The 19,077-nt window shown below is 50.7% G+C and overlaps 1 protein-coding gene across 2 annotated transcripts in view; it reads right to left on the bottom strand.

The window, feature by feature from the left end:
• The window catches only part of RP1L1 (RP1 like 1), a 53,283-nt gene that overhangs the window by 9,429 nt on the left and 24,777 nt on the right, over positions 1 to 19,077 (bottom strand). For both annotated transcript variants that reach the window (XM_077942986.1, XM_077942987.1), the window contains exons 2-3: positions 9,237 to 9,864; positions 1,534 to 1,675 (exon numbers count right to left, since the gene is read on the bottom strand). In XM_077942986.1, coding sequence (XP_077799112.1) covers positions 1,534 to 1,675; positions 9,237 to 9,845 — 751 coding nt within the window. In that variant the 5' untranslated portion in view covers positions 9,846 to 9,864. The remainder of the gene's footprint in view (positions 1 to 1,533; positions 1,676 to 9,236; positions 9,865 to 19,077) is intronic.

Here is a 19,077-nt window from a genome sequence, read left to right as displayed (position 1 = left end):
AGAAAGAAAAAGGAAAAAAAAAGAAAGAATGAATGAATGAAGCCCCTAAGTGCTTTCAAATTCCATCTCCTGAGCCAACATGTGGCAAGAGGGCAGGGCTAGCAGACAGAGGCTGAGCTGATGACCAGCAAAAGAACAGACCCCAGGTGCACATCTGGGCAGAAGATGACTTTACCCAGTCCTGCCCCTCCACAGGGACCAAATGCGACTGGGGACTCCTCCAGGGAGGAGCCCAGAGTAAACTGTCCTTGTGCCTCCAGTGCCTGGCCTACAGCGATCACCGAGCCTGTCCTTGTTGGTGTTTCTGAACTTTTCACAAAGGATAGTACTTTGTTTACTCACCAAATTTTTCCATTGTCAGACTGCATTTGTTAATTGTGCTTTTAAAAATAAGTGTGTGGTTTTAGAAAATAACATAGTCCAGACTGTGGCTCTTTGGCTGGATATATGGTTGGTTGGATGGATGGATGGATGGATGGATGGATGATCCGTGGTCATGGTTAGTTTTAGTCCTTTTGACCTCCGTGCCGGCCACCACTGTTGTCTGAGATCATCGTGACCCTTAAAGGATGCAGCGCCACACACAGGGCCCATTGCTGCCATGATGTCATGGCCACTGTAGTTGTTTCTTTTTTGAGACAGGGTCTCTGTTGCCCAAGCTGGAGAGCAGTGGCACGATTGTGACTCACTGAAGTCCCAAACTCCTGGGCTCCAATCATCCTGCCGCCTCAGCCTCCTGAGTAGCTGGGACCACAGGCATGTGCCACCACGCCTGGGTAATTTGTTCATTTACTTATTTATGTCTGTGGTAGAGGCAGGGTCTTGCTCTGTTGTCTAGGCTTGTCTTGAACTCCTGGGCTCAAGTGATCCTCCTGTCCTGGCCTCTCAAATTGCTGGGAATATAGGTGTGAGCCTCTGCACCTGTGGTTCTTAATAAAATTTATTTTAGATTCTAGAAACTTCAAGTTCAAGATAACTTAACCCTGTTCCATGTATTTATTTATTTATTTTGAGACATGATCTTGCTGTGTCACCCAGGCTGCAGTGAAATGGTGTGATCACAGCTCATTGCAGCCTCAACCTCCTGGGCTCGAGTGATCCTCCCACCTCAGCCTCCCAAGTAGCTGGAGCTATAGGCATGTGCCATTATGCCTGGCTTATTTTTTTGTATTTTTTTTTAGAGACAGTGTCTCATTATGTTGCCCAGGCTGGTGTCCAACTCCTGAACTCAAGCAATCCTCTCGCTTTGGCCCCCCAAACTGCTGGAATTACAGACATGAGCCACCGTGCCCAACCTCTGTTCCTTTTATATACCAAACACTGTCCTCTCCTATCTTGGTCAAATGTTCAACCCAAGTCAGGTTGACAGTACTGAGAAGGAGGAAGAGGCAAGAGACATCCCAACATTACTGGGATACCCGAGATTTGGGGCCAAAGGGAAGTTTCCTGGATTACCTGGAAGGGTATCCACTCAACCCTACTGAACCACCATCCAGTGCAAATCAGATGGGGGAAACCCAAAAACCAACTCACTGTTTTTGTTTCTTGAAGTCAGCCCAGATAAAGTTTCAGCTTCACTTCTCCTGGCATTTTCCATGGCTGGGGGTCTGAAGGCCTCATGCCCGGCACACACCAGCACAGAAGGGCTGTGCAGCAGAGCCTGCAGCGAGTCCACCTGAGGGAGGAGCGGGTGGGGTCAGGAGGCCTGGGCTGCAGAAACCCCTCTACCCTGAGGCCTGGGGGAGGAAGAATCCAGTCTCACCAGCCCTGTCCTGATTTCTGCACATCTCACTCCAGACTCCTGGTCCAAGGAGGGGTCTTATCCACTCCCCATAACACCTCCATCACTGGCTGGAGGCTGAGGTCCCACCACCATGATCTCCTGCTCTACCTATACCCCTCCTTCCACCACATGTGAGGCCTGTGATCAAAGGGCACTCTGGATGCCCCTGCTGCAAAAGACTTCTGTAGGCTGCATTTCTGCCCACACGTCCACCCTCCAGAATATGTATTCCCTGAAGCAACTGGAGCAGCACGCCCTCCAGCTCCCACAGCGGGGCCCGATTCACTCTCACCCTTTTCCGAAATGGAGGAGCCTCTGTGCTGCCCGACCTGTGTTTTCTGGTACAATCTGAGTCTGTTGCCTCTGTCCCTGCCTCTGCCCAAGTGGAGGCGACAGGGGCTAGGCACCACTCTTCCTACAGGGACCCCTTCCCTTCCAGACTCCCGCAATGGTCTCTGGGCTCCTGACCCTCCCCAGACCCATCAGAATGTCCCCTGCCCACTCCTGGGCTCAGGGCAGGCTCAGGGCAGGATTCCATTCCAGGAAACAGGTTCCTGGACCCAGAGACGCCTGCAGATCTGAGGGTTTGCACTACTGATGGGATTACATTGTAATTAGCAATGCTGGGGAATGTACTCCATCTTTAAAGCACAGAGCACATTCTTTTTCATTCTCTAAAATTATAAGGATATGCTCATTAACAAAAAAATGAAAAAAAGAGGGAATATTACATTCTCTTCCCCAAAAAATGTCATAGAAGTGTGTTGTGCACCAGATCTTTCAGCCTAGGTAATTAGAAGTTTGTTTTAAATGACGAGGTCCATTTCTTCTTTGATTTAGATTCCTAGTCCATCAAAAATTTCAAACATGACCCAAGTCTATCAATTCATGGATGTAGCCATGCTTCTAGGGAATCAAACTCTCCAAGGAAGAAGAAAAAATTGAAGACTAAATGATGCTCCCATTCCTAGGGAGAGGTAGAAGTCTAAAATCTACAGGAAAAGGAGCATTTTCAAGAATGACTATCCAGGAGGGAACCTGAAAGTTGATAATCATGTTGCAGTCCTTCCTGGGGAGAAATGAGGTCATTATATTTACAGAAACTCTCACAGCTCTGCAATAAGTCTAGGTGAAAATATCCGAAGTCTTTTTCTCCAGTTCACTCATGTTATACCAGCTCTCTCCCCATCACCGCACCCACTAAACTACAGCTAACTGAAGGTGGGGACCTCGTCTCATTTGTCTGTTTATGTGGCACATGCTAGTCCACGGTAATGCATACTAACTCAAAAGCATCCTTGCATTACATCGTAATTAGCAACGCTTGGGGATGTATTTCCATCTTTAAAGCACAGAGCTTGTTCTTTTTCATTTTCCAAGCATTAATGTTGGCTCTATCATTGGTCAGTCATGCAACTAGGGGCAAATTGCTTAACCTCTGTGCCTCACTTTTCTTATCTGTCCCAAGGGGATAATAATATCAGCTACCAGATGCAGTGGCTCACGCCTGTAATCTCAACACTTTGGGAGGCCGAGACGGGTAGATCCCTTGAGCCCAGGAGTTTGAGATTAGCCTGGGCATCATGGTGAAACCCCATCTCTACTAAAAAGACCAAAAAAAAAAAAATTAGCCGGGCATGGTGGTGGGTGCCTGTAATCCCAGCTACTCAGGAGGCGGAGGCAGAGAAGTGCTTCAACCCAGGAGGCAGAGGATGCAGTGAGCCGAGATCACACCGCTGCACTCCAGCCTGGGTGACAGAGTGAAACTCCATCTCAAAAACAAACAAAAAAAAACAACAAACAAAAAAACCCAATAAAATTAGCCAGGCTTAGTGGCATGTGCCTGTAGTCCCAGCTGCTTGGAAGGCTGAGATAGGAGGCTCACTTGAGCCCAGGAGGTTGAGGCTGCAATGAGCTGAGATTGTGCCACTGCACTCACACCTGGGCAACAGAACCAGACCCTGAATCAAATATTAGTAATAGTAATTAATAAATTAATAATAGTAATATCAGCTACCTCATGAGTTTGTGTGGTGCACGCTATGCCCCAGACCAGCTGCTTCTATCCCACTGTCTTTCTGGTGTGCGTTCCAGTACTGCACAGGTTTCTTTCTTTGTTTTGGTTTCGGTGGTGTTTTTTTTTTTGTATGCTTGTTTGTTTTTTGAGATGGAGCCTCGCTGCGTCACCCAGGCTGTAGTGCAGTGGCGCAACCTCCACCTCTCGGGTTCAACCTCTACCTCCCGGGTTCAAGCGATTTTCCTGCCTCAGTCTTCCCAGTAGCTGGGACTGCAGGCACACACCACCATGCCCGGCTAATTTTGAATTTTTAGTAGAGACGGGGTTTCCCCATGTTGGCCAGGCTGGTCTGGAACTCCTGACTTCAAGCGATCCACCTGCCTCAGCCTCCCAAAGTGCTGGGATTACAGGTGTGAGCCACCGCACCTAGCCCAGTACTGCAGAGTTTAGAAAGCTGCCAGCCCATTTCCTGAACTCGCTCGCAGCTTAGGATCTAAATGCGAAATAAGTCCCACGAACTGATGCACTTGCACAGGGCATGAACACGGCAGTGAAGCAGGGGCCATCTTCCTTTTGTTCCTGACTCTTGCCACAAGCAAAAGGAAGTCAAAGATGCAGAGAGGTGTGTGCCGCTGAGATATCAAAAGACGCCCTCGTTGTTCTAGTACCCAACATCTTCCCATTTGGGATCCCAGCAATGGTGGAGTAATTCAGAGCTCAGTCATTCCAGAGGTAACCCCCCAAACCCACTTTCCTCATTTCCTAGACATCCCGGACAGGTCGGTCTGTGACATTCTGGGAATCTTTTCCAGGAACCCAGCCTGTGTTCCTCCAGCCTTTCACTGAATCTCTAAGCATCAAACCCTCTGAGTGTAATTCCTTCTTGCTTAAGATGCCGAGAGAGGGCTGGGCACAGTGGCTCACGCCTGTAATCCCAACACTTTGGGCTGCCAAGGTGGGCAGATCACCTGAGGTCAAGAGTTCAAGACCAGCGTGGCCAACATGGTGAAACCTCATCTCTACTAAAAATACAAACAAACAAACAAACAAAAAAAAACATTAGCTGGGCATGTTGGCAGGTGCCTGTAGTCCCAGCTACTCGGGGAGGCTGAGGCAGGAGAATTGCTTGAACCTAGGGGGCAGAGGTTGCAGTAAGCCAAGATCACACCACTGCACTCCAGCCTGGGTGACAAAGGGAGACTCCATCTCAAAAAAAAAAAAAAAAAAAAAAAGATGCTGAGAGAGGATTCTGTTTCCTGTACTGAAGCATGGATGATACAGTGTATCACATCAGAGGTGGCTGCAGGCAATGAACCTTCAAGGATAGGAATCTGGGATTTGTGTTCTCATCTGGTTGATTTGAAGGTGGTGATAAACTGGTGACAATGGGACACTCATAGCGCATGGCACACAGTGACAAAAGGGTTCTTAGGTGGTCCCTCTGATAGTAGAAAGTAGTGCTTCCTGAGAACAGGACTTTGACCCTCCACTGGCTGCCGGGATAGCCTCTTACAATGAGAGTAAGAGCTGCAAGGGCTATGGAGTGGGCTGGCTGCTTCTGACTTTTGAAAAATGGCAAGCTCAAGGTCTAAGCCCTGGTTCGAGGATGACCAGAGGACTTGGGGGCTTCTGCAACTGCTGTCAAAGAGTCTCTTTTCTCTTGTCAAAACTCAAACGCAGAACTGCTTCTGCTGGTGGCTGAAAGACAACTGAACTGGGTGTTAGCTGTTCCATCAAGCCACAAAGCAGGGGTGGTGTGCAGAAGTGGTCCCTGATCACCAGGTGGAGATGACATGGACTAGATCAGGCTCAAGAAGCTTGACTGAGGCCTCAGTTAAGTTGCTCGAGAAGGTGGCTCACACCCCAGCTTATCTCCTCCTGTTGCATCCACCTATGACTTCCTGGGAAATTCCCCCTCCCAGCTAACTGAAGAAGAAAAGATTCAATTCTGGCTTTCAGACGGTTGCACAGAGTATGTTGACATGAGCAAGAGTTGACTGCTGCATGACAGACTCGGTTTGGCCATGAAGGGCAGTGGGGAAGGGAAACCCAGGAGACAGTGTGATTTGGTGACTACTCAGAAGAAGCAATGGCAAGAGGTTCTAGAGCAATTTATGGGCAATGGTTAGCAGTTAAATCTGACAATCAAGGGGCTTGAAAGGAAGGGGACTGGAGGATGGGTGACAGGAAGTCCAGAGAAGGACCTGTGAATGGATTGTTGAGAACTGGCCTAGAGGGTAAGAACATTGGTGTCCCATGTGGTTGTTTACCAAAAAGCGAAAATCCTGAGGATACATTGACCAGCTCTGTAGAGTCAATCATCCTCTTCCTTCAGCCACCCCAGGGCATGCTCAGGCAGTTCCTGAACAAAGTGGCACAGAAGCATCAACTAGCAGCAGACGCTCCACTCCATTCAAGCAAACTTGGCTGCCACCTCTGCTCGGGGCCTGATCTGCTAAAAGCAGAGACCAATGATTCGTATCAGACCTTGAGGGATACAGCCAGACCCCTGGTGGAAAGAACTCCTCTGATTTGGTGGCATTCAGCAATCTGTGCCAACTGTAATCCTGCTTCACAGGTAGATTTTGCACCTGGCCATCATCCTTCTCCACCCTCCATGGACTCACTGAACGCCTTGCTCATCCTTGCCAAAACCCATGAAGATTATTTCCACCCAAAAGACTGATTTTATAGCAAAGATGTGAGAAGATGGACTAACACCCATGAAACTCACTGTGTGGCCATGTACCCCATCATGCAAAGTAGCTCTAACTTATAGAACAATGGAATATTCTACGGAAGATTCAGTTTGGACAGCAGCTGGAAGACATCACTTTATGATGTTGGGGTGTCGTCTTACAGAATGTGATATGTGCTCTGAACTGGCAACTGATACATAGTGCTGTTTCTCTGGCGACTAGCACACCTGTGTCTTAGTCTACTACACCTGTGACCTCACTGCAAACATTTGGCTTTCCATCCCAGCAGTTTCAGTCTCTGCAAGCTATACAGTGAATTCCATGGGTGTTAGTCCACTGTCTCACTTCTTTTGCTACAAAATTAGTTCTTTGGATAGAAGTAAGCTGCATGGGTTATGGCGTGGGTTTGGAGGTCTCAGGACCCAAGGGAGAATGTTCCCCCTTAGAAGACACAACAGTGGGCTGGGCACGGTGGCTCATGCCTGTAGTCTCAGCACTTTGGGAGGCTGAGGCGGGTGGATCACCTGAGGTCAGGAGTTCGAGACCAGCCTGGCCAGCATGGTGAAACTCCATCTCTACTAAAATTACAAAAATTAGCTGGGCATAGTGGTGGATGCCTATAATCCCAAGGAGGCTGAGGCAGGAGAATTGCTTGAATCCAGGAGGCAGAGGTGGCAGTGAGCTGAGATTGCGCCACTGCACTCCAGCCTGGGCGACAAGAGTGAGACTCTGTCTCAAAAAAAAAAAAAAAAAAAAGGAAGACACAACAGTGGCCCCATGGAGCTGAAAGCTGAGATGGTCACCTGGTACGTACAAGGCTTCTCATGACAATGAACCAATAGGTAACGAGGAGGTTCTGTGTTGGATGGGGTGGCTGGTTCTGATTGTCCAAGGGGGAAATAGGGCTACTATTACACAATGGGACAGGGAGGAAGTCATCTATTCCCCACGCAGCCCATTGGCTGTCATGTCCAGGGATAAACATGAACAGAAGACCATGGAAGCCCCATGTAGTGAGGAACCCCAAAGGCTCAGACCCCTGAGGAATATGGTTGGGTCACTCTGCCAAGTACATAACCATAATCAGCTGAGGTGCTGGTGGGAGACAGAGGAACAGGGAGTGGAGAGTGGAAAGAAGCTTTAAACACCAACGATGGCCTTGAAGTAGTCTAATTTTTTTCACAACTCTGCTAGGTATACATATTAAACAATTTCCCTTTTCTTTGCTCTTTATTTCCTATACTACTTAACATAGGGTACTTTGATGGTGCTGAACTACATAAGTAGACCTTGAGACAGATGATATCAAGGTGAGGTTGTCACAGAATAGAAGGGTCCAGTGATAATGTGATTGTGGGGAGAAGGTGAATGTGTTTTTTATTGTCGGAGGGAGAGCTCTATTACTACATGAGGGCATGTTGCTGTAGCTGATGTTTATAATGAAGTTTTTGTAATGATGTTATGATTTTTTTTTGAGATGGAGTGTGGCTCTGTCACCCAGGCTGGAGTGCAATGCATGACCTTGGCTCACTGCAGCCTCTGCCTCCCAGGTTCCAGCGATTCTCCTGCCTCAGCCTCTTGAGTAGCTGGGATTACAGGTGTGCACCACCACACCTGGTTAATTTTTGTATTTTTAGTAGATATGCGGTTTCGCCATGTTGGCCAGGCTGATCTCGAAATCCTGACCGCAGGTGATCCGCCTGCTTCAGCCTCCCAAAGTGCTGGGATTACAGGCGTGAGCCACCATGCCCAGTGATGTGATGTTTAAGAAGTATTGATGGAGTGGTGCATACAGATGTTGAGTAGCAACAGGACTGAATCTTGAGGAGACTGTGAATTAGATCAGTCAACCTCCATCCTCTGCTCTGCCCACCTTTGGTGGAAATTCATGTTCTGCGGAACCTGGAAAGGCAAAAATTACATTCACAAATGTCCTTAAACTCAATAATCATAGCGGCTTCCAGCAGAGGTAGTAGCTTCCTGCACGTGCTGGGAGCCATTCCTGCAGACCCAGCTTCCAATTCACTCTCTGGCTTCCCAGAGATGAAGCCCTCCAATGCCCTGTATTAAATCACTTTCTACTTAAGGTATCTTGAGTAGTTTGTTTCCTGCACTGAACTCCTGCAATAATAGGTTACTGGATAAGACAACAATAAGAGTACACAAGGCTGCTGGGCGCGGTGGCTCACAACTGTAATCCCCAGGACTTTGGGAGGCCGAAGCGGGTGGATCACCTGGGAGGCCGAAGCGGGTGGATCACCTGAGGTTGGGAGTTGAAGACCAGCCTGACCAACATGGAGAAACCCTGTCTCTACTAAAACTACAAAATTAGCTGGGCATAGTGGGACATGCCTGTAATCCCAGCTACTTGGAGGCTGAGGCACTGGAGAATCACTGGAACCCGGAAGGCAGAGGTTGCAGTGAGCCGAGATTGCGACATGGTCCTCCCGCCTGGGCGACAAGAGTTAAACTCCGTCTCAAAAAAAAAGAGTATGCAAGGCACAATGCCTGCCACTTACCACATGCCCACATGCTCTCTAAATGTACCTAAAAACGTGAATTACAGCTGCTTGTTGATTAATTGACTTGACTGAGTGTCTCCATGCTATTCACCTTTAATTAGTAGCAGGGCAATCAAATGCCTCTTTTTAAGGAATAATCTCCCTCTTCCACGTGAGTATTTTGACCTGAGGTCTAAAGAACTTTTTCAAGGAACTGTCAGACCCCGACAGCCTACCTTTTTCCCGCTGGTCGTGTACAGCTGCTTCACAGGAAAGCGCAGGAGATCTGAGGCTTTGCTGAGAAAGGCGGCCAGGTTCCTAGTATTCCTGTGACTGAGAACCACTGTCTGCTGGAGGCGTGGGTCCATGTTCTTAACCAGCAGCATCCTCCGGGGGGTTTTAAGACTCTTCCGGGAGGAGGAGCTTCCTGGGGCTTCACGCCGGCCTTGGATATCCCGCAGCTGCTGAGCAGTGGGACTTCTCCCCTGTGGCCGGCCTGGCCCACTGGGGGTCTTGGGGGGTTTCTTATCAGAGCAGAAGTAGCAGCCACCATCTTCCAGCTGCTCCAGGGCGCTGAGGCTGTGCAGGCCCCGGGGTGTGGTGACGGAGCGCACCCCAAAGGAGAGAGGCACGCGCTGGGAGAGCTCGTCCATGAGGGCGCTGAAGGTCTTAAAGGCGCGCTGGTGAACGGCCAGGCGGACCCCAGCAAACTGCGGATCCCCTCGCTTGAGGAAGGTGATCTTCTTGGCTGGTGTGACCTTGGTGACTGAGGGCGTGCGAGCCACAGAGGGCAGGAGGCACTCACGGTGGCGCGGGGCCTGGGCATCCCTCGGGGTGCTGTTCATGGTGTGGGGGCTCCGGCAGCTGTAACAGGTCAGAGGAAGGGGGGTCAGAGAGCAGCGTGGGGGACTGACATTTCCTGTCTCTCCCCATCTTTATAGAGGTGCTTCCTGCCCACCCCGAATGTGCTCCACACCACTATGGAGAGGCAGGCGAATCTATTTGGATGGAACAGAAGGAAAGACAAAAGCGGGGCATGGGACAGATCTGAGTTCAAATTCCAGCCCCGTGGATCCCTTGAGCTCAGGAGTTTGAGACCAGTTGGGCAACATGGCAAAACCCCATCTCTACAAAAGTACAAAAATTAGCCAGATGGTGTGCTCCTGCGGTCCCAGCTACTTGGGAGGCTGAGGTGGGAGGATGGTTGGAGCCTGGCAGGCTAAGGCTGCAATGAGCCATGATCATGCCACTGCACTCTAGCCTGGGCAATATAGCAAGACCCTGTCTCAAAAAAAAAACAAAAAACAAAAAACAAAAAACTCCATCTCCACCACCTACTCCTGTGTGGCCCAGGTGAAGGATGCAATCTGGATTTTGGTGGGCCCCATCTGTAAAACGCAGCCATAGCTACACTGCATAGTGGTTATGATCATCAGATGAGTCTAGACATGAAAACACCTGGCACTGAGCAAGTATTAATTGTTTTTGAGACAGAGTCTCACTCTGTTGCCCAGGCTGGAGTGCAGTGGTGCACTCTCAGCTCACTGCAACCTCTATCTCCTGGGCTTAAACGATTTTCGTGCCTCAGCCTCCCGAGTAGCTGGGATCACAGGTGTACGCCACCACACCCAGCTATTTTTATATTTTTGTAGAGACGGAGTTTTGCCATAATGACCAGGCTGGTCTCAAACTCCTGACCTCAGGTAATCCACCCACCTTGGCCTCCCAAAGTGCTGGGATTACAGGCGTGAGCCACCACACCCGGCAATACATCTTTATTTCTTTCCTTCCTCTTGTTTCTCTTGCTCACTTCCACCAACCATGAACCTTTTTGAATAGTATTTCAGCGGTTTGCCTCTAAGGAGGTGGGCAAATAAAGAGAGGACCATGAAACACACAGGTACAAAGGCTAGACGGAGACTCGGGAGGCTCAGGCAGCATACCCCTGCTCATGAGGTCTCCCTGTGTGGCCACTGGGGGTTCTCGCCTCCTTGGACTCCCCCTCTCCAGGGGTGAGATGTTGGGTGAGAGGGCTGGAGTGGAAGGCATGGGTTTCAAGCCAGGCAGGGACAGGGGTGCATACAGGGGGACTTGGAGCTCTGTGTCCTTAACCCAAAGGGGGTGCCACTGTTTGAAGCTGTGTGCCTTCTTCATTATATGTTGAGGTTTGCTTTCATATGCTGCCTCTCACATTCTCCTGAAGTCTGTGCAAGGTGCATGATAAACCCTACAGGTGAATATCCCAGCCACTGCTGCCATCATCAGAGAGCGGGGCTCAGAGCTGCTGTCCGAGGCTAAGGCCAGTCTCCCACAGTCCATTCCTGCTCCCACTGTCCCCCGGAGAGGAGCCTCACATAGGGCTGCACAGGCTTTCTATGCTTTTCTGTGCTCTTGCCAGCGCAGGAGGCCACGCCTGCTCTGGGCACCTCACCTCCTGCTTCTTGCTCACATGGGAATTCACCATTCCCCCCAGGCTGCCTGGCTCCAACGGTTTCCTGCAAGGTGGCCCCAGCCCTGCAGCCCCGGCGTGGCTTTCCTCTTTCGAAGAGTTTTACTCAGCCCCCAAAGCCTGGGGAGCCCCCATCTTCAGTGCAGCTTCTCCGACCGTTCCCACCCCTGGGCCTGCGTCCTTTCTGGCCAACTCCACCAGGGCCCAGGAGGCAGAACCTGTCTGTGCTCCCCGGGGCTCCAGCCCCATGTTCTGCACAGAGTCGGGCTGAGAAATGCACACAGATGAGTCAAGCGGATGCTTCCTAGAGCCAGGCCTGTTGGAAGTTGGCCCCGAGCACTTACCAGAGGCAAGGAGTCGTCCCAGCTTACAGGTGGCTCAGCCCAGGACCCCCGTTGGTGTACAGGCCATGGGCAGCCGTGGTCCTCCCTGGCTGTGGCCACTGTGCCCATTTCTGGGGTAGCTGGGGCCCCCATCTTCCCTTCTCACCCTCCTCTCCACGTAGCCCCATCTGTCCCAAGAGATAGAACTCTTCTCTCTTTTTCAAAATCGTGGTGCAGAGAAAGACCTGTTAATCTGACCTCATCTCTGACACAAGCTTTATAATTAGCTGGGCTGCCTCCTCCCACCCAGCATTTAATCCCTCGAAGCTGTTCTTCCCAGCCCTCGGCTCACCTTCCTGCAGAGCTGGAGCACTTCCCCCAGACACTGCTGTGGGACAGCCCTACTTCCAACATCTTTTCATTTGCACCTGCCACTGTGACCATCCATCTGGCTCACGCTGAGGGAGCTAAAGAAATGAAGCCCACCTTGTCCCCAGTGTCACTGTGTCTCTCAGCACCATGTCCCAGCATTATTGTATCATCCAGCTTCATTTCCCCTAGAATCACTATATCCCCAGCAGCACCATGTTGCCAGCACCCTCATGTCCCTAGTGCCATCATGTCCCTCAGCATCATGATGTCTTCAGCATCACTGTGTTCCCAGCATTAAATGTCCCAAGCATCGCCATGTGCCATGTGTCCAGCACCACAATTACGTGCCAGCACCGCCATGTTCTCACCATCACAACGTCATCAGCACTTCCATGGCCCAGCATTACCATGTGCCCAGTATTACCATGTCTTCAGTGTCACCGTGTCCCCCAGCACCTCCATGTCCCCAAAATGACCATGTCCTCTAGCATTACCATGTCCCCAGCACCTCCATGTCCCCAATACCTTCATGAACCCAGCATTACCATGTCCCCAGCACCTCCATGTCCCCAGTACCTCAATGTCCTCAGCGCTTCCATGTCCCCAGAATCATCGTGTCCCCAGCATTGCCGTGTCCCCAGCAAAGCCATGTCCATAGCACCTTCATGTTCCCAGGACCTCCATGTCCCCAGCATTACCATGTCCCTAGAATCACATGTCCTTAGAGTCACCATGTCCCCAGCATCACTGTGTCCCCAGCACAGCATCACATGTCCCCAGCATTGCTATGACTCATTGTCACCCTGTCCCCCAGCATCACCATGCCACCAAAATGACCATGTATATCCCCAGCACCACTATGTCCCCAGCACCTCCATGTCCCCGGCATCACCATGTCCCTAGCACCTCCGTATCCCTGCATCACTGTGTCTTCAGCACTGTCTTGTCCCCCGTATGACCTTATTTTGCAGCCATGGGGAAGGAAGTTGCAAACATGGAAGGTTTTCTTCTTGGGAGAGGCGTCACCTTCCAGGCCTCACTCTCAGAATACCCATCACATTCTCCACACATTGTGTCACTCATGACTCACTCTCTCATGTATCCAACAAAGATTTCTGAGCATCTATTGTATCAGGCTCTGCATGGTATCCTGGGATGCAAACATGAGTAGGACATGGCACTGATCTTCAGAAACTTCACATTCCAGTGTGACAAACAGACATGCTCCTACACACAGTAATAAATGTTCTGATGTGTATATGTGTACATACACACACACTCACACACACACCACAATATACACTGGGTGTGACTGAATGCAGAGTAAAAGGAATGGCCGTGCAGGTCCAGGAAGGCCTCCTAGAGGAGGTGATGCAGAGACTCCTGAGCTGAAGCCTAAAAACAACTTAGGGATTAGCCTCTCTGGCCCTAGGAAGAAGTTAGGACCACAGCAAATAGATATGGCCCTGTCGCCTTCTCTGGCCAGCTGGGTGGTGTTGGAAGGCTGGCGGGGAGAAGGTCAGAGGCTTTTTGCAAGCTGGGATGGAAGGCTGGGAGGAGAAGATCGGAGGCTTCTCAAAAGCTGGGATCGGCTGCCGTAGAGTCAGGGTGGAGCAGGGCCATTCTGGGTGCTGGACACCTGCCATCCCTGCATCGGGGTGTTCAAAACCTGGCCTGGAAAACTGGGCTTTTCAGTTCCATGAGCTGACAGTTCTCTCCTTGGCTGAGTGGGTTTAAGTTGGGGTTTCTGTCTTGTAGATCAGGAAGAGCCCAACTGAGATGTGGGCCCCAGAGAGTGACAAAAGCAAGCACCTCGCCTTCAGTGACTCTGAAGCTGGATTTCTGAGTTAAGAAGAATCCTGGGTGGGGGTGGAAGCCGAGGCTCCTGTCAGATCCCCCAAGTTGTCCAGTGGATGACAGGGGACAATCACTGCATTCCTACGTTTCAGACCGGCCTTCAGAAGCTGGACCAAGGGTGAACCATCAGCTGATAGGCAAAGTCGCATATCACTTTTCCCTTGCTGGTTTCCTCCTTTCAAAATCATGAGGTTTCTCCTCCAAGCAGGAGCAGGGGAAGAACTGACCTCTTAACAAAACTTGCTGGGTGGGTACCAGGCCAGGCCCGGGGAGAGGTCGCCCCTGCACCAAGCAACTCTCCACCATCTCAGGAATCAGGCCTCCTGCAGGGTCACAGAGGCTCCCAAGAGGGAGAAGATTCCTCCTCCAGTGCCGCTCACCTGTTGTGAGAGTCCAGGAACCTGGGCCTTCAGCGTGCGAGGAAATACTGGGAGGAAGGACAAAGGGAAGATCGGGCCAGGCTGGAGGACGGGTGTGGGGTGTGGTCCCCGCTCTCCACTCCATGCCCAACTGGGGGTCAAGTGGGGAACCCCGGGGAGCGGGGTAGGGGGGTGGGGGGGTGGGGGGAGCATCTAGATGAGGTATGAGATGCTCCATAGGCGGAGGGCTTCTGCCCAGCCAAGCCTCATGACTGAGCGATAAAGGCGCCCCCCAACCCACCTCCCACACAGGGCAGGGCCTCATCAGGTGTGGGCAGGTAGAATGCTTTAGAGGAGGCTCTGACATTTCACTTCTGAACCATCCAGGCACCCCAGGCTGCCGACAGGACCACGCAGGAGCAGAGGATCTGGCAGGAAGCAGGGAGCTGTGGTGGGTGATCTCGGCGAGCACAGAGACCGAGGGATCCACCCCTGGGGCTGATTAGGTCCCCAGCAAACCCCAGGGCCCACTTGCACCTATCAGAGCCAGGGGAGGCTGAGTCAGTGCAGGTGGGGGGTGGGCAGGGGGGGCAGCACTGTGGGATGGAAAAGGAGGGGGCGGTGCCGGGGATTTCAGGAGGAAGCAGGGAAGGAAAGCAGAGGCCTTCCAGCTGTGTGTGGGAGGGGGCAGAGGGAGCAAGGAAAAACAGATTACGGGGCAAAAGGAGAAAAAATAGAAGTCACAGGAAATGCTCCAAGAGTTGACAGCCCCTGTGGAGGAATGGGCAGGGCAAACCTGCGGGGAGGAAACCGTTTTCTTGGCAGCCCTGGGAGCAGGAGTGGGCTAGGCTGGGTAAGGGGCTGGCAGCGGGCACAGGCAGCAGGAGCGGTGGATTCAGGAACAGAGTGAATAGTGGGAGGATGGGGGAGGCTGGGCTTTGCAGAAAAGAATGCCAGTGGCAGGAACCCAAGCTAGGCCCCAGAGGGCTGAGCAGGAAGGGGGACAGGGCTGCCACGAGAGCTTGAAGGGCTGATCAATATCACACACAGGTCACTGAAAGAAGCCAAGCGTGATAGGAATATGTCCCCAGAGAAAAACGCTTGGGGCACGCAGCCCCCAGGGAGAACAAGAGCTGCAGGCACGCAGCAGGGAGCTGGGTCCTTTGCAGGCTCTCCACCACCGCACGGGTCCACACGGGCCGCATGGGGTCAGGCAGCCGTTTTCAGCACCACCTTCCAGTGGCTCGCACTTGCCACCCGTCATAAGAGCACTGGTATTTTACAAACCAATAAGAAAAGAAGAATGAAAAAAAGAAACTATGACAAATGAAGACAAAGACAAGACATTCATTGCAAAGATGCATCTTGGCTTCAGATATATTAACACATGGAAAAAAACCCAAATCTGTGCGTATGCGTACTAAAGTTCGGGAAATACAGAATGACAAAAAGCCAAGCACAAGTTGCTCACATATCCACGAGAAAGCCACAGATTTCGATTGATTCTGGGTGCTGAGAGCGTCAGGAGCAGGTCAGGCCTAGCAGGTAGGTGAACATGACTCGTGAAAAAAAGGAGGGACTACAGTGAAACGCTGCTTCACACCATTAGAACGGCTACTGTAAAAAACAGAAAACAGGTGTTGGCATGGATGGGGAGAAGATGGAACATGGCTGGTGGGAAAGTCAAATGATGTGGTTGCTGTAGAAAACAGTATGGCGGGTCCTCAAAAACGGAACCATCGAATTGCAACATGATCCAGAAATCCCATTTGTGGGTATCTCCCCAAAAGAACTGAAAGCAGGGCTCAAAGGGATATGTGTAAACCCACGTTCATTGCAGCTTTATTCACAGTAGTCAAAGGGTAGAAACAACCCAAACAATCATCCGTAGATGAATGGATTAGCAAAATGCGATACCAACAAACAAAGGAGAACTACTCAGGCTTAAAAAGGTCGGAAAATCTGGCCCATGCTGCAACATGGATGAACCTTGAAGACATTACGTGAAGAGAAATGAGCCAGTTGCAAAAGACAAATGCTGTATAATTCCACTTGTATGAGGTCCCTAAAGCAGTCAAATTCATAGAAACAGAAAGTAGAATGGGGGACGCCAGGGCTGGGAGGAGGTGGGAGTGGGGAGTCAGTGTTTCAGAGGCGCAGAGTTTTGCCCTGGGGAGTTCTGGGGATGGGTGGTGGTAGTCTGGGGATGGGTGGTGGTAGTGGTTGCACACCAATGGCACAGGACTGTATGCTTACAAATGGTTAAGATGGCCAATTCTATGTGATGTGTATTTTATCACAATACAAAATATAAAATAACGTAATAAAAAAAAAGTAAAAGGAGGGAGTGGGAGGAATTACCCTTTAGGAAGGTAATTTGGTGGAGGACGTCTTCCCTAAGCCAATTCCTAAACTAGTGAGAGTTTAGGGAAACATCACACCGTTCCACACAACAGAACTCTCTGGCACCCCAGGCTCCGGGCAGTACATTCAGATGGAGAGTAACAGAGCAAGTAGGGAAAAAGGGCTTCACAAGGGTAGTTAGTACTTCTGATGAACAGACACAAAGCAATCCAGCAGCAAATGATGACCACCTACTGTGTGCCAGACTTTAGACACAGAGACTGAGGCACAGCTTGGGGAGGCAGGCTCATGCCTCCTGGAATTTATAATCCAGGAAAGAATACAGACAGCACCAAGGTCCTCACTCTTTAGTGGTTGAGCAACCCAGCTGCTTCTGGAGGGCTCCAGGTTCATGGGCCCAACTTGGCTCTGCCAGTGACAAGCTGATGGCTTTGAGTGACCTACTTGAGTTGTCTGTGCTTCCATTGTCTGAGCCATAAACAGGCTAAACCACAGGATCACTGAGGTTACACTAGGAGTTTGTAGGGAAAGTTAGCACATGAGGCTGTACTGTCTCCCAATCTGAGAGACCTCTTGAGAAATTACCAAAGGCGTTCATTCTTAAAATTGTCTAGGTAGTAGCCTCCCTCCCTTTCAAAATGATGGCGAAAACCATGAACAACAGCAATGCCCCCCCGAAAAACAAGCACATTCCCATAAACACAAAATACTGCACACAATTGCAAGAGCATGGGCTCCTGCAGTTCATCATGGATGCACCCACCACTCCCAGCCCCAGAGATCCAGGAAGCCCAGGCTAAGAACCTGTGATCTAATCCTTGGTGATGAGAAAAAAACAAGGAGAGGAGAAACAACAGCGAGAGTGACAGTGAAGCTTTGGGCTGGCCATGGAGCCCTGATGGTGTGACTTCAAAAGAAGAAAAGAAATCACGTTCCTGAATATAGACACTCTTGTCCAACCTGTAGTCACTGGGAAAATTTTCCCAATGATAGTTCCCGTTCTGTCTGGTAATAAAAGAGGGACACATCCATGACAACTCAGGATAAAAGACTTCGGACTGGAAGAAACCTGATATTGACACCGGAAGTAGAATCCTTGGAAACTGTCAAGAAACAAAACAAAAACAAGTACTAGAGTATCTTCCTGTCCACCCCCCACAAACACACACTTGCTAATAGTCTCTAGGCCACTTATCAGCAAGGGAAGTAGGTTAATGAGATGGCCTGGATTTGCAGGACTTACAACACCAAGCGGGATGTGCAGCCTCATCAGAGCTCCCTTGAAGGCAGGAAGTGGGTCTGGTGCACCTCTGGCCCTGTGCTTGGCACATCACAAGTGCTGGACAAATGCTTGAAGAATAAATAATGCTTGGCGAGCTGAGCAGGGAAGAGAATGGAGTGAGAAGTACAGTAAGCACAGAACAGGATGATAATTAAACACAGGACAGGTAGAAAGCTCTCTTGCCCGATCATGGAGCAAGTGCATGGAGGAAACATATAAACAGCCAAGGAACAAGCAAATCCAGGGCTGGAGGTAGCCGCCAAGGGTCTGGAAAGTGCATGGACAGGGCACGCGCCCTGCCTGGGGCTACCCGTGGCCCTGAGCAAGTGAGAAGGTGACTAAGAGGGCCTGGGAGCCAACGAACAGTCACAGATAGAGCAAAGAACATCAAGATGAAAAGTAAACGGGAAGGAATAGGGAGAAGCTGGAGAGGAGGAAGGGACTAGATTTCTTTGGGGTGGTCCTGGTGGAACTGGGAGTTAGGATTGGCCAGGCTTTCCTCAGACTCTGAGGCAGATCTCAGCTCAACTTAGCAAACAACTTTAAACCACAGACGTGGTCCCAAGGCAGCTTGGGCTACTGTGCAACCAAATGCAATCAGGAATTGCATTTTATTGTCAGCAACAGAGACCCTCCCCACGAATGACTTAAACCAGGTAGAGGTTTATTTTCTTCTCATATAGAACTAGTCTAGAGATGGCCACTCACACGCTGGCATGCGGGCTGTATGGTGCCACCCATGTCCCCGGCTCCTCCTGTCTTTCCACCCTGCTGTCCTTACCACTTATTCCCTCCTCAAGATGCCTCACAGTCACAGGAAGGCTGCTGTGGGCCCCGCAGTTTGACTGAGATCCCATTCTGCCTGGCATTAGTGGTCTGTCCCCAAGTCTCCGTGCTCACCAAAACCTCTTCTCCCCTGTTCCTGCGTGGCCCTGTCGCCACCACATAGGCATCAGGGTGGCTCAGGGAGTCAAAGGTCAGAGTCTTCTGCACTCTGTTTTGCCTTTAACATGCCTTGCTGAGGCCCCATCCTGAGTGGGAGTCAGGTTGGTGGGGGATCTCCTTTAGAGC

Source organism: Macaca mulatta, chromosome 8 (assembly GCF_049350105.2).
Source record: "Macaca mulatta isolate MMU2019108-1 chromosome 8, T2T-MMU8v2.0, whole genome shotgun sequence".
NCBI classification, from domain to species: Eukaryota; Metazoa; Chordata; class Mammalia; order Primates; family Cercopithecidae; genus Macaca; species Macaca mulatta.
Note: the sequence above shows the minus strand (reverse complement) of the source record. Positions and strands in the feature narration are given on the sequence as shown.